Below are 16,362 nucleotides of genomic sequence, written 5' to 3'. Positions count from 1 at the left end.
CAAACCTACAAAACTATCAGAGTAATTAGCCTGACCAATTACAAATTTAGGGGAACAATGTTACTGTTCTTGTTTACTTGGATGCTTTCTCCTATTTGAATTACAGAAAATTTCAAATTCTACCAACACAGAAAACAAGATAATATACTCCTATCAATACATTTATTTCAACAATTGAACACCCATGTTCAGTCTTATTTCAGCTACACGATCGCCAGCTACTTTTTCTTTCCCTTCCCTGAAAAGGCCACACAACAAATCAAGCGAGGAAAGGCAAGAGGGGGCTGGCAGGGGTCCATCTCACCTCAGCAGCTTCATTCATCTTGACGATCATGGCACTCACTACGTCATCGGCGTCACTGATGAAAGTACCGCCATCACGATTCCGTCTGCGCTTGCCGCTCATGCTCTTCTTCCGCTGCAACATCATCTCGAAATCCGACAGAAAGTCCATACTAAGCAGCAACACAAAATCAAGTGAAATACAAACCCCCTTTATACATATTTCCTTTTGTCACAGTTAATAACCACCAACTTTCTTAATTCTAACTCCATGAAATGCTACTTTCTTCTAAAGCGCAAGTACTTATTAGAATTTGGCACCTTTCAAGATACCAGACTTCTCTGAACACAGATTCCAACCGTCTCACAAAAGTATGTGAAATTCAATCGACTAATATTTTGTAGCTAAAACTTTACCTTATTGCCCCTGGGATCCCAAAGTCAGCTTTTCTCTCAAAAAAAAAAAAAAAAAAAACGTATTCTAATTATTAGGTTATTTTTCAGTAAGTCAAGAGCTTACTTGGTGAAGGTGACACCATATAACCCCACAAATCAAGGACAGCTGAGCACAGGGCAAATGAAAAAAATAACAAAAGTAAACAGATTTTCAGACAGCGCTGTATATAGAGAAGTAAAAGAAAAATGGAACAGGTTCTTTCCTACACTTAATAAGGAACCAAAATAAGAAAAAACAAAGTTTGATAGGTTCTAACCTTCATTTTTTAAGTTCTCTTTAACAAATTAAAAAAATAAAATAAAACAAACTTACTGTTTTCCTCTCTTTATGTTATCATCAGAATCTGAATCTTCTGCTTCTTTTACCTGGGTTTCACTTTTTTCCTCTTCCAAATCTTCTTGGTTAAAACCCTAAAGTCCAGGTAAATTTGCCAGGGTTATCACAACTTTCTTACAGATTTTCTTCTGTATAACTGCTCTTAAATGTTTTGCCTTTTTTTTTTTTTTAATGTTTTGCCTTTTTAAAGTAATACATTCACAAAGAACAAAAATTAAACAGGTATCAAAAAGCATATAGCAAAAAAACTGACTCCCACGCTAGACGGTAGTGTTACTAGTTTTCTTAGGTCTCCTTCCAGAAATAGGCTAAGCCTACACTGATATACCTATTTGTACACATATGTATTTACTATCTCCTTTTATTATATAAATGGCAGCATACTCTACACACTGGGTACAGTACAATGTTCTGCACTTTCCACATTTAACAACACAATCTGGAGACCAATTCATATTGGCATAAAGTATTCTCATTTTTAAGGCTTTACACTATTTCACCCTATGACTGCAACTATAATTTGTTTATACGTTTTGCCACTGACATTTAGGTATATGTATTTGAAATTTTGTGAAATACCAAACTTTCCACAGAAGTTACACTAATTAACTCTCCTTCCAGCAAAGCATAAATACACCTGTTTCCCCAGCTTCTCACTACTACAGGTTATCAAATATTAATAGGTGCCAATATCTGGACTGAAAACTAAAAGGCATCTTTCTTTGCATGAATAAGGGTGAGTGCCTTTTTTTTTCATGTTTAAAAGCCATTTGTAATTCTTTCTCTATGGAACTCCCAATAGCCTATGTCCATTTCCTGTTGGAGCTTTGTCTTATTGGTATGGAAAGGCTCTTTAAAAATTAGGGAAATTAGCACCTGGGTGGCTCAGTCCGTTAACCATCTGACTTAGCTCAGATTATGATCTCACGGTTTGTGAGTTTGAGCCCCAGGTTGGGCTTGTTGCTGATAGCGCAGAACCCGGAGCCTGCTTCAAAATCTCTGTGTCCTTCTCTCTCTCTCTACACCTTCCCCACTTGTGCTCTGTCTTTGTCTCTCTCTCAAAACAAAAATAAATAAACATTTAAAAAAATAAAATAAAATAAAAATTATGGAAATTAGCCCTCTGTAAATGACAGGGACAGCACAATCCTCACATTTGCAGTTTTGTTTTGTTTATGGTAATGTTTTCCAGGCATAATATTTTATTTTATTTTTATGGTCAGTCTTTTCTTTATAGCTTCTAACTTTCACGTCATACTTAGAAAGACCTTTCCAATGGTTCACCTAGTATGCTGTTTTTCTCACTGAACTCAACCTATAACCAAGCTGATCGTTAACTCTCCAAACTAGAGAAACACATCTTATTCTTGTAAAATGCTGCTTAACTGAGTATGAGCTCCACAAGAGCAATGTCCACGCAATCTGGCATACAGGTTCCCAAATATTTGTTGAATGAATTCTTCCTATTTTCCTTAGCTTCACTCTGCTATCCTGCTACCATCTTAGACTCTAAATTCATCTAGTTTCACTCTCTTACTTTAGTAATTAATGATGTTTCAATGCAAGACCTGTTTAACGAACATGTCTTTTTTCTTTAATCTTTTTTTTTTGAGCGAGAGACTGTGAGTAGAGGAGAGGGGTAGTGGGAGAGAGAGAGAATCTTTTAAGCAGGTTCCATGCTCAGCACGGAGCCCAATGTAGGGCTCGATCCCATGACCCTAGGATCATGATCCAAGCTGAAATCCAGAGTCATATGCTCAACCAACTGAGCCACCCAGGCAGCCTGACAAGGACATCTTAAATTTCTAGGTGGCAAGGATATTTTGTTTCATTTTGTAATGAAGTTCCAATTTCACTGCTTTGTACTCAGAAAACATTGGCTATATTTTGTAATTTTTGCAAAAGCTTGGTTTAAAATTTATATGGGAATGGGAAAAAGTAAAAGCCAAGGCAATCTTGAGGAATAACAAGCTTAGAGGACATATACAACCAAATATCAGCAGTTCTATATTAACAGTACAAGGATAAAGAGACCAAGAAAACAGAGAAGATACTGCTGAGACAGACTGGAAATCATAGACACTACATGTAATGACAAAGATAGCACTACAGAGGAGCAGGAAAGGATGATCTGGGTCAACTGGATATTCCAAATGGGGTGGGGGAGGGGATATACCTTGACTTTTTTCTTTTTTAAAACATTTTATTTATTTATTTATTAAAAAATTTTTTTAACGTTTATTTATTATTGAGAGATAGACACAGAGCATGAGTAGGAGAGGGGTAGAGAGAGGGGGAAACACAGAATCTGAAGTAGGCTCCAGGCTCTGAGCTGTCAGCACAGAGCCCAACACGGGGCTCAAACTCACAAACTGCGAGATCATGACCCAAGCCGAAGTCAATCGCTTAACCAACTGAGCCACCCAGGCGCCCCTAAAACATTTTATTTTTAAGTAATCTCTATATCCAACATGGGGCTCAAACTTACGACCCCGAGATTAAGAGTCACATACTCCACAGACTGAGCCAGCCAGGGATCCCTTGACTTCTATCTCATACACACCCATTATCCATTACAGGTGAATTGTACAACTACATGTGAAAGCTTAAAACAAGCTTCTAGAGAATAATTCAAAGAGAATATCTTTACGACCTTAGGGATAAGCAAAAATTTCTTGGAATTCAAAAAGTTTCACCATAAAGGAAAAGACATGCAAAGTTGATTTATATTAAAATTAAAAACTTGTTCATCAAAAGACTCCATTAAGGATGTGAAAAGGCAAGACAAAGAATAGGAATAATTTTAACTTTTACAATCATCAATCTTTTATATTTGTATTCATATCCAGATTACATAAAAAGACACTCTTCTGTGGCTTTTTGGTCTGCTTGTTCTATTGGCTACATTCCACTCAGAAAACAGATTTGTGTATTTCTCTTTGCAGCTGTCAACTTTTGTTGTGTATATACATTTCAGCTGTCGTAGTATATATACACAATTTTAAAAACTTTTTATTATGAAGTGACCCTCTTTATCTCAAATGTTTTTCTGCCTTGATCAAGGTCTGTCTCTCTGATATCCATCTCCTGTGCCAGTTTTGTTCTGATTAGTGTTCATAGAGTATCTCTTTCCATTCTTTTATTTTCAACTTTTATCTTCTGTTTCATATGAATCTTGAAATGAGTATATAGCTATTTTGTAAAATCCAGTCTGACCATCTCTGTGCTTTAATTGGAGCACTTGATACATTTCAACTGAATATAATCAGAGATGTTATCAAAGCTTAAATCTGCTACCTTTACCATATACTACTTTCCAATCGTCCCCTGTTCTATACCTCTTTTTTTTTTCTCTTGCCTTCTTTTGGATTAGCTTTTACTATTCCATCTTTTCCTCCTTAGGTTGGAGGCTACACATTCTATTAGTCGTCTTAGTGGTTGCTTCAGAGATTACAATGCAAAGTCTACTGACATCCTTTTACATATCTGTAAAGACCATGTCCATTCCCAATTTGTTACTGCTGTCACACGTTTGAAATTTTATACATATTTTAATCTACACTAGACAGAACTTTTTTTTGTAGCATCAATACTCATTTAGATTTACCCACATACTTTTGTTGTTTTTTTCCTCCCTGAGTCCTTGACCTTCCACCTGAGATTTTCTGCCTTTTGTATCTCCTTCAATTGGTATCCTGGTAAGATGAACTAGGAGGGAATCTTCATTCCTGACAAATATTTTTGCTGACTATAACAGAACACTGAGTTTGAAATTATTGGATTCTACTGTTTCTACTAAGAAGTCAGCTGTTACAGTCTAATCTTTGCCTCTCTGAATGTAATATTTTCCCCCTCTGGCTACTGTTAATATTTCCCAGTCTTTTTTGGTTTCTTGCAATTCTACTATGATGTATTTAGGTGTAGATTTCATCGTATCATTGCATTTATCCTGCTCATAATTTGTACTTCTAGAATCTCTAGCTTTATGTATCATTTCCTTTACTGCTTCTGCCACATACATTTTTTTCCTCTCCTAAGATTCAACCTATGTTAAACCTTCTCATGTATAATTTACATTTTATTCTTTTACATATCTTAATTCTTCATTCTAAATAGCTCCTTCTAACCTATCATCCATCAGTTCACTCCTTTTCAAATAAATCTAATCTGTTGTTAAACTCATCCATGGAATTAATTTCAGTTACTGTAATTTTACAGTTTCAGAATTTCTACTCAGTTCTCATTGTTTGCTCTGACAAAATTTCTTACCTTTTACCTCCCTGAAGAGCTTTTTTTAAGGCAACATCTAAAATTCTTATTATCTAGAGCCTCAAGGTCTATTTCTATTGTCTGATGTCACCATTGTTTCTTTTTAACGTTATTGACAATTAGGTACCACATTGCATATCTGATAAACTACAGAAATAATGAGGCCTGTGATGATGCTACCTTTGTCCTGAAGGGATTTGTTTACATATGTCAGGTGCCTGAGAGCAGCAGGCAAGAGTTAAGAGCAAGAGGTTTTCAAGGGTCTCCTAATCTCAGCAGGCTCTGACCTCCAAATACTGTCTCTTGAGCCCAGAAACTGTCAAAAATATGACCAACCTCGGGGCACCTGGGTGGCTCAGTTGGTTAAACATCCAACTTCGGCTCAGATCATGATTTCGCGATTCGTGAGTTTGAGGACCACAATGGGCTCTTTGCTGACAGTTCAGAGCCTGGAGCCTGCTTCAGATTCTGTGTCTCCTCCTCTCTCTGCCCTTTCCCACTCTCTCTCTCTCTCAAATATAAACAAACATTAAAAAAAAATTCTTTTTAAAATATGACTAGCCTCTCAGCATGAACAGGCAAACGTCCCAGAAAAAGCATTTTAAATGCTGAGCTTATCTCTTTTCTTTTTTAACTGTTCATTTTTTAAATTATTTTTTGTTATTTTTTTATTCTCAAGTTAGTTAACATACAGTGTAGTCTTGGTTTCAGGAGCAGAACCCAGTGATTCATCTCTTACATAAGACACCCAGTCCGAGCTTACCTGTTTAGGTATCTGTCTTTTGCTAGCTTTGGGCTTAGTAATTCTTTGTTACCTTATTCCTCTGCTGATGAGATTTTTAAGTATTTTGTCTAGCTTTTCTAGTTGTCCTTAGCAGAAAGGTTGGTCCAAATTACCTAGCCTACCACAGCTAGAATCACAAGTTCCATAAGTACTGTGAATCCTTCTCTTCAGCATTATAACGTACCTTCTGTCATCTCTTAACATGTTCCTCCCAATTAATTCAATTTTGCCTGTTACTTTCCTTCTATGCCTCTGTATACACTTTTATTCCACTTTCTGAATCCTTTCTTCTCGATTTTTCTACTGAATACACACTTGTTTTTTGTTTTTTTTTTTAAAAAAAAAAACATTATTGAGAGAGCGCAAGCAGGGGAGGGGCAGAGAGGGGCATGGGGGATCTGAAGCGGGCTCTGCATTAACAGGCTGACAGCAATGATCCTGAACTCACAAACCTCAAGATCATGAGCTGTGAAGTCCGATGCTCGACTGAGCTACTCAGGTGCCTTTACATACCTGTTTACTTCTACTTATTGGAATTACCTATTTGGGAACCACTGTCACAGAAATAGAAAGAGCATATTTAAAGAAATATCTCCATCTTATACTTACTGTAAATTCTTCTTCCTCTTCATCACCAGATTCTCCAAATATGTCTGCAATAAGATTTCTAGAAGAGAAGGAAATCATTTGCTTTCTTCTCATTTACACAGGAACCACAAAATCTTTTTCTAACAAGATACAATTTACATATCATCAAATGTGCAGATCTTAAGTGTCCGTTTCAGTGGGTTTTGAGAAAAGACAACATTCACATAGCCATTACCCTAATCAAAATATAGAACAACTTGATCTCTCCAGAAAGTTCATCCCTTTCCAGTCAATACCCTACATGAACATCTTAAAGCCAACCACCATTCTGATTGCCGTCATCACAGATTAATTTTGCCTGCTCTTGAACTTCACATAAGTGGAATCAGACATGTCCTCTTTTTCTTTCACTTAATATTCTGAGATTCATCTATGTTATTTATAGTACGTAACAATAGTTCAGGAACTGAAATCCTGAATCCCCCAAAATCATGCAATAGGGCAGGATATACTGTATCACCTCCCAATAAAATTTTAATACAAGTTTAAAAAACTTAAAAGACAAACCCCTCTCTACCACCTCACATGAACCCTTGAAAACTCACGTTATGCTGTCACTTACTCTTCTTCGTTCCCCGACTCACTATCACTCCCAAACAGATCCTTCTCTTCGTTCTTCTTATCAGACAATTCTTCTTTTCCTGCTTCTTCTTCACTGTCAGAAGCTAGAGTCTTCTCTCTCTTGCCTGGTTTATCTGATACAACATCACTGTCAGAGTCATCTGCATCAGAGACAACCCGACTCTTCTTTGCTGCTGTGAAAAAAAAGTTCAAAATATCCTTAATCTTATTTGTCACGATCATGGTATTACTAAGAATAACATGTGCTTTTAAAATGGCAGTACTCAGCAAAAATCAAAGGGCTCCTAACACACAGCTTAGAATAATAATTAAAAAGAAAAATAACTAGGGGCACCTGGCTGGCTCAGTCAGAGGAGCAAGAGACTCTTAACCCGAGTCATGAGCTGGAGCCCCATGCTGGGTGCAGAAATTAAATAAATACTTGATTTAAAAAGAACGGTACTAAAAGGTTCAGAGTCATATTACAATTATCTGTTATTGTTTAGGAAAAAGGGGCCAGAAGATGAAGAACGAAACTGTCAACATAAAAGTGGGCATCAATAGGCACCTTTCCTTTGGGGGAACAGAAAAACTGAAGACTGCAATGATATGCAGAATTAGAGTCCCTTCTATTTTGCTGAGTATTAGCAGCACTGAAAAGGTTTAGATATTCTTTTATGGAATCCCCTTACTTCCTGATCATCACTGGTCGGTTTGGAATTTCTCATCTCCCCCAGTAAACTAGCTGGCACATGTGTGAGGCTCTTTTTCCTTCTCCTATAACTGCCAGGTCATAAGGAAATATGTCTTCTCCCCACTCAAAAGTAAGTTTCATAAAAAAGTAATCAAGGGGTACCTGGGTGGCTCAGTCGTTAAGTGTCCGACTCTTGATTTCGGCTCAGGTCATGATTTCAAAGGTCATGATTTCTCACTCGTAAGGTTGAGTCCTACATCAGGCTCTGCGCTGCCAGTGCAGAGCCTGCTTTGGATTCTCTCCCTCCCTTTCTCTCTGCCCCTCCCCTGCTCATGCTCTCTTAAAATAAATAAACATTAAAAAAAAGTAATGAAGTGAAAACTATTATCCATGAAAATAGGGGCCCAGCTAGCAAAGACTGGAAAGAGACACGGAGTCTCTAAATATAGTCCCTCACAAACTTCCTTGTATTTGGCAACTATCTGACGATGTTTAACAAGACAGGTACCCATGGGAGCTCAGTCACTATCTACATGGGATCTAACGGATTAACTGTCAGATCCACAGCCAAGTCTGCATCCAGCTGGGTTTGCACATAAACAGATTTCTTTGAAATATTACTCTTCCCCACAGAAAACTATCTTTCATGTTCCCATGGAAACTCCATTAGTTTACTGTTTTGAACCAGTAAGACCTTAACCAGTGCTCCTAAAACAACTCAAAGCCAATTTAATACTAAGATCGGCCCCTGAAAACCAAGCAAAACTAGTGTCCTAGTGATATTTTAGAATATCAAGTTGAATGAGATAGTAGAGATCTAACATTTCAGAAACACACAGAGCTTCACAGTCACAAGCTCAGACAAGAATGAAAACTATGCACAAACAGTTCAAAAAAGGAAGCATCCTTACATGCTTTCTCTTCATCTTCACTGTCAGAAAGCACAGCAGCTTTTCGCTTTGCTACTTTCTCCTCTTCCCCGACTTTTTCTTCATCTTCGTCACTGTCAATTTTTGGCCTTTTGGGTTCCTCCTCCTCACTGTCTGAACTCTGGATCCTTTTTCTGTCTATATGGCTATCTGAACGAAAGGAGTCCTTCTGCATTTCTGCATCCTCTCCCTTGTTCTCCCCATCGCTGTCCTCGTCCGACTCTGGCTTCTCTTTGTGCCTGGAGGCATCCTCAGTTTCGGAATCACTGGCGGGTCCCTTCTGAGGCTCCTCGCTCTCAGAGTCACTGACTCGGGGCTTGGGAAGCTCCTCGTTTTCTGAATCACTGGCCTGGTTCCTTGGGGGGTCCTCACTTTCCGAATCACTGACACGGGGTTTGGGAAGCTCCTCATTTTCTGAGTCGCTGGCTTGGTGCCGTGGGGGTCCCTCACTTTCCGAGTCACTGACACGGGGTTTGGGAAGCTCCTCATTTTCTGAGTCGCTGGCTTGGTGCCGTGGTGGGTCCTCACTTTCTGAGTCACTGACACGGGGTTTGGGAAGCTCCTCATTTTCCGAGTCGCTGGCCTGAGTCCTCTGAGGCTCCTCACTCTCCGAGTCACTGACCCGAGGCTTAGGAAGCTCCTCACTTTCCGAATCACTAATTCTAGGCTTGGGAAGCTCCTCGTTTTCGGAATCACTGGCCTGGTGCTGTGGGGGCTCCTCACTCTCGGAGTCACTGATTTGAGGTTTTAGAACATCCTCTGTTTCAGAGTCACTAGCAGGACTTTTGGGGAGCTCTTCCATCTCTGAATCACTGGCAGGATGCTTTCTAACATCTTCATTTTCTGAATCAGTTGCGTGCCCATTAAGAAGGTCCTCATTTTCCGAATCACTGACAGGTAGCTTCCTGGTCTCCTCACTCTCAGAGTCACTCGCACGCTGATGAGTGTCCTCATTTTCAGAATCACTTGCAACAGGCTCTGCATGCTCCTCAGATTCAGAGTCACTGTCCTTTTGCCTTTGAAGCTCCTCACTTTCAGAGTCACTGGCATTAAGGTTTGAGGGGTCATCATTCTCAGAATCCGTCACATGATGTCTTTTGTTGAGGCCATCCTCTCGATCACTAGGTTCATTCTAAAATATCAAGGGCGAAAAAATTAGTAAAGTGCAAGAAAAACGTTTAGTAGAGAAATGTTAAAATTTCTCAACATTTTTTCAAATACAGGAATATGCACACGTCAAAAAAAATTCTTGTTCCACACCTATATAGAAACACCCCACTTTAAAGAAGACCATCTACCTGTGAAATGGCTAACATGGTTTAGATCCCATAATGGGAAAAGATAACCAGTTTTCAGCAAAACAAACGTGTAAAGCATGCCACCAGATTACTATACAGGAGGCTTATATCCTGAAAAGCTACCAAAAAAAAAAAAAAAAAAAAAAAGCCTGACTTTTCCACATAATTCTAGCTCCTAAAAATGTATTTTTCACAGAAATACAAGCAAACATGTACACAACTTCTTTTTTTTTTTTTTTTAAATATTTAATACTAAGAGAGAGAGAAAGGGGTGAGCAGCAGAGAGAGGGAGACACAGAACCTTGAAGCAGGCTCCAGGCTCCGAGCTGTCAGCACAGAGACCAATGCAGGGCTTGGACCCACAAGCCATGAGATCAGACCTGAACTGAAGTCAGACGCTCAACCAACTGAGCCACCCAGGCGCCCCTACATGTACCCAAGTTCTTCTTAAAAGAAACACTCTTGGGTTCTATAAAGTTAAAATTATTTTAAGGAAAAAAAACTATGAAACTTTAAGGGTGAAATGATATGCAGGGCATATTCTCCCAGGAGAATCTGAACAAACAAGGAGAGGGGTAGTTAGTTCACACCGACTAAGCACCTAGTAACAGCCCAACTCCCAGGCGGCTCTCTCCTGCTAGTTCATTTACTCCTCACAACAGTACTTTTCACAATAACAAAACTGAGGCTTGGAGCAGCCTGGGTCATACACCTAGTAATCCTGGTACAAAAGTTTAAGTTTTAGGAAAAACGTGATATAACTATAGCAACATAATGTTAAGAGAAATAATCTGAGAACAGAGAGTATGAACTTGATATATGTATATTAGAACTACATTTTTCCAAATGTAAAGAACAAGATATAAAATTATATATACACCAAAATACTAGTAACTGGAATCTGGGAGATTTTTTCTCATCTAGTATTTCAACTTTCAATAACATGGTGATTAATATTGTTTTAAAAAGTGAAAGTGTTTCTGTGACTTTTCCCCATTAAAAATGTTCTGAGCCAAATATTTCTCTTTAGAATATGACTGACATTACCTGAAATTACCAGAGATGAGTTTTCAAGGAGCAAAGAATTTTTAATAATGTTTATGCCCACCAGCATGCTATGAAATAATTCAGTGACAAGATAAATGGCAAGAAAAAGTCTTCAGAAAACTTGTCCTTTAACTTGCCTCCAGCTCATTTAAAGTATGCTGTGATAGACTACAAAACATTATACAACAAGCTTTGAAGCCTAAGTTTGAGGGGGTTTTTTCTGTCCATATTTTAGGACCATCTCGACAGCACAGCATTCCAAATAAACAATAACTGCTGAACATATTTATTCAAATAAAACATGTGCAGGAAACTTTCTAAAATCATAAACTTTTCAAGTTTCCTACAGGCACTTTTCTTTAGCACTGGGCATTCGGCACAGCACTGGATTCCTTCCCAGCCATACATCCTATTATCCCATTAAAATAGGTGTTTATAAAATGTGATATAAGGACAGGAAAAGTAACACAGACTCTTGCACTACAGTAAAATACTCCATATATTGCTAAAAGTCTACTTGAAAAACTATCTTAATGGTCTTTAACTATGAAAATATAATTTAGAATGTTAAGTCCTAAGAAGGCAGGCATTTTTGGCCTGTTTTCTTCATTGAGGTATCTTCAGAGCACAGAATGGATTCTGGTATATATACACCAAGTGGGAATACATCTGACCCTTGAACAACATGGGAGAGGAATGTCAGAGGTGCTGACCGCCCCCCCCTCCACACACACACAGTTGAAATTTGTAACTACTGACTTCCCAAAACTTAACTAATTAGCCTACTGCTGCCTAGAAGCCTTACTAATAACTTAAACTGTCAATTACCACATATTTTTAGTATGTTATATATTTTGTATACTATTTCTTATAATAAAGCTAGAAAAAGTGCTATTAAAGAAAATTGTTAAGGGGGAGCTTGGGTGGCTCAGTCAGTTAAGCATCTGACTCTTGATCTCAGTCAGCTTGGGCCTTGATCTCAGGATCGTAGTTCAAACCCCACAGTGGGCTCCGCACTAGGTGTAAAGCTTACTTAAAAAAAATAATACTAAAAACTAAAAAACTAAAAAAAAAAAAGAAAATCATAAGGAAGAGAAAATACATTTAAGCACTGTATTTATTAAAAACAAAAACATAGGGGTGCCTGGGTAGCTCAGTCAGTTAAGTGTCCGACTTCAGCTGGGGTCATGATCTCGCAGTTTGAGAGTCCGAGTCCAACATCGGGCTCTGTGCTGACAGCTGGAACCTGGAGCATGCTTCAGACTCTGTCTCCCTCTCTCTCCGCCCCTCCCATGCTCATGCTCTATCTTTGTCTCTCAATAATAAATAAATGTTAAAAAAAAATTAAAAAAACAAAACAAAACACATATAGGGGTCCCTGGGTGACTTAGTCCATTGAGCATCTGACTTCAGCTCAGGTCATGATCTCATGGTCCATGAGTTCAAGCCCCAAGGCTCTATGTTGACAGCTCAGAGCCTGGGGTCTGCTTCAGATTCTGTGTCTCCCTCTCTCTGCTCCTGCCCCCCCTCAACTAGTGCCTCTGTCTGTGTCTCTCTAAGGTAAATAAACATTAAAAAAAAAATTTTAAACACACACACACACACCCCCAAGTGGTGCCAGGCACTTTAAACCCATGTTGTCCAAGGGCCAACTATAATTTAAAGTGAGGAATAGGGGCGCCTGGGTGGCGCAGTCGGTTAAGCATCCGACTTCAGCCAGGTCATGATCTCGCGGTCCGTGAGTTCGAGCCCCGCGTCGGGCTCTGGGCTGATGGCTCAGAGCCTGGAGCCTGTTTCCGATTCTGTGTCTCCCTCTCTCTCTGCCCCTCCCCCGTTCATGCTCTGTCTCTCTCTGTCCCAAAAATAAATAAACGTTGAAAAAAAAAAAATTTAAAGTGAGGAATAATTAACTATGTGCAAGGTGCTAGGAGTCAAGGATGAACATGTCTCAGTGCCTGAAGCTGCTTTCTATGAACCAGCCAAATGTATCATAACAACATAAAGTAGTATGTGCTGTCATGAAGGTATGCACAATATTGTGAAAGCCTACAGGAAGTGATCTATAGGAGACTGGGCTTTAGTAAGTATGCAGACAAAAGTATTTACAACTAGTTTGTAATGACAGAGTTAAAAAAAAAAAATTAACGAGATTATTGAGGGAAAGCAAGACATACAGGCACCAGAAGAGGCCACTAAAGCAGGAGGCAAAGGGAAAACTATAACCGGCTTTCGAAATGCTTTCCATGACATACCTATGACAGAATTCTAACAGTTTGTTTGTGTGTGACTCAATTTATTTTCGCTGTAAGCAACAGAAACCATCTCTGGCTTATCTTCAGAAAAAAAGAACAAAAGAACAATATTCCCAGAATTTAAGTGCAACTGACTAAAGACTCAGAAAGGGTAGGAACCAAGGCAGCTCAGAGAGCTTAGAAAAAGGAACTTGAGGACTTTTCTGCTAGAGCACAATCAATACCATGATTCACTCTAACCATGCCAAACTTCTGTGTCTGGGCTCTAAATTTTAACCTCCCAGGACAGATGATCCAATTGGCCATGGCAACATCAGATGTTGTGACTCAGTGTTCACTGGGTTACAGCCACAGCAGGGACACAGTATTGGGAGCCAATGCCAGAGAGGGAAGAGATACCATGAACTGGACAGTCATCCTCAAACTTACCTGCTGCACTCTACCCTGGATTTCTAGACACACGGTGTATAAATTCTAAAACAACCATGACAAGGACATTACATACATTAAGGTTTGTGAAACATGAATTCTCATCAATTTTTGAGGAGTTTCATAAAAACTGGGTGTCTATTCATTATATGTAACATGGTGAAGACAAAAAAGTGAGAAATTACTGCAGTAAGAAAGTGCTAGTCGACAGACTCAAGTTAGAGAATTCACTTAGGCAATGACATCACAGGATTTAGGAAAAGAATCCATTAGAAATGATACAATTATGCTTAAAAGTCATCAAGACAATATTCAATATTTTTAGACTGGTTTCAACAATTAGTTTAAGTTGCAAACTTCAAAAATCCAAAATACAGTTCTTTAAAAGTCAGGTATGAATATAACAAATCAACAGTAGAAATTGCCATTTAAATGCCATGTTCTTAATAATTTAAAAAATTCCCTAATTGCTAATTGCCAGGGAAACTGACCACTCTGAGGTTTCTCAGAAGCTTTAGAAATGTCTATAATACCTCATACCTCCTGCTTACAATCGTTCACACTGTAGATCCAAATAATTACCCATAATGAATGATGTGGTCGTTTGTCTCAGCATACAAATAGTAACCACACTCCTTATGGACCGAGGCCACAATACTCCAATACGCGTGCACAGAGATGATTAACGTTTTAAAATTACAAAGTAAATGATAAAACTGCCATAAAGCAAATATCAATTTGTAAATTTCAAAGTATATAAACATTAAATAGAAATCCTTGTAAAGAACTAAACTGAGGATACTTGTTTCTTTCTTATCCATTGGAAGAGTCAAATAAAACTGTTGAACATGCATACTAAACTACCAATATAAATTGGTAAAACATTCCAACACCAAGTCACACAGTAAAATATCATGAGGAAATTTCTACAGATTTTCAAAACCATGTTTCACTGGCTCTTAGTTCCAGAAGATACATCTGAAGTCCCCACCTTGGGAATTTGTCAATACATATCACCTTTATTAGTGTGTGAAAGAAACTAAGAAATCCGGCAACAAAATTACACAATGCTGTTAATCCAGCTCCTGGAGTGCTGCAAGGCTTTGACTTTGAGAAAACTCCAGTTTTACAGCTAGCATTATAATAAAATGTAACTATATACCAGTGTCCTTTGTCTGTCAAAAGATGGTTGACCTTAGAATCAGATAATCAACAAAAGCACTCCTCATGACAAGTGGAAAAAGCAAATTGTACACAAAGCTTAAAAGTTCATAATGATGAAGCAAACTCCTACTCCTGCCTTCCTCCCCAGGCTCACTTCTGCCCTCTCTCCAACATCAACCAACTGCACCAGCAGTTCCCAAACTTTAGTGTATGTAAGAATCATTTGGGGAGCTTTGGTGAAAAACATACAGATTTTTGTGCTTCTCACCTCCAGATATTAATCCAGTAAGTCTGAAGAAGAGGTCAAAGAATCTGCATTTTGACATCTAATCCCAGTGATTGTAAATGCATGTTAAAATTCTACTGCAGGCACATGGAACTACTAATTTCACTACTGCTACCTTCATGTCTTTACAAATACTGTTCCCCTTGCCTCGAATATTTCCCTCCCACCTTGTCCTTATGATACCTCAAAACCAGGCAAAAACAGCCTCTTCCTGAAGCCTCTCTAGACAGAATGGGCTGTGTGCCACGTAACGAAACAGTTAAGAACACAGACTCCAGAGTCAGAAAGATCTGGGGTCCAAACCCTAGCTCGGCCATTTTCTACTCCGTCCTCTAGGGAATTTTCTTAACTTCTCAAAGCCTCAGTGTTCTCAATCTGATGGAGTTAAGGATGGTATCTATACTAAGAGAGCTGTTTTGAGGATCAAAAGAATGAAAAGTGGTTAGCACAGTGCCTCTAAACTCTCAATAAATGCCACTAGCCATTCATATCAAAATACCTGATTATTTAATTACAAAATATTCACCCTTCAAGACTCAGCCCAAACAGATCATCTGAAATGGCTGAGCTACTTAGCTATTCTTTCCTTCATACCCCCATAGCATCTTCTACCTTTACATCAATGAAAGATGATGTTTACACAATTATCTTTATAACACACTGACCTTAAGATCGGAGACCCATTTTTTAAAAAAAATCTCTTACTTTCAGTATACACAAGACACTCACACTCACCAAAATGAAACAGAAACCCCATAAAATAATGCTTAACAGGAAAGAACCAACACAAAATTTGTTTCTCCTTAGCTTGGTAGACTAAATGACAAAGCCTGAAACTAGCACAAAGAAAGGAAAGGATAGATGGAATCTAAAGAACTGGTAAGAAACAGGGTAAACAAGTACAGCAATGGCCAAAAAGAATCTTC

At 38.5% G+C, this 16,362-nt stretch overlaps 1 protein-coding gene across 7 annotated transcripts in view; it reads right to left on the bottom strand.

Moving 5' to 3' along the window:
* IWS1 (interacts with SUPT6H, CTD assembly factor 1) overlaps nt 1-16,362 on the bottom strand; it is a 52,356-nt gene that overhangs the window by 25,110 nt on the left and 10,884 nt on the right. For 5 of the 7 annotated variants that reach the window (XR_003970737.1, XR_003970736.1, XM_030324486.2 and 2 more), the window contains exons 3-7: nt 8,943-10,092; nt 7,339-7,531; nt 6,738-6,795; nt 1,052-1,149; nt 305-455 (exon numbers count right to left, since the gene is read on the bottom strand). Coding sequence is in view for 5 of the 7 variants with exons in the window: in XM_030324486.2 (XP_030180346.1) it covers nt 305-455; nt 1,052-1,149; nt 6,738-6,795; nt 7,339-7,531; nt 8,943-10,092 (1,650 nt within the window). In the remaining 2 variants the exon portion in view is untranslated. The remainder of the gene's footprint in view (nt 1-304; nt 456-1,051; nt 1,150-6,737; nt 6,796-7,338; nt 7,532-8,942; nt 10,093-16,362) is intronic. The other 2 variants (XM_032594387.1, XM_030324488.1) reach the window with 1 other exon arrangement.

Source organism: Lynx canadensis, chromosome C1 (genome assembly GCF_007474595.2).
Source record: "Lynx canadensis isolate LIC74 chromosome C1, mLynCan4.pri.v2, whole genome shotgun sequence".
NCBI lineage: Eukaryota > Metazoa > Chordata > Mammalia > Carnivora > Felidae > Lynx > Lynx canadensis.
This window is presented reverse-complemented; position numbering and strand designations above follow the sequence as displayed.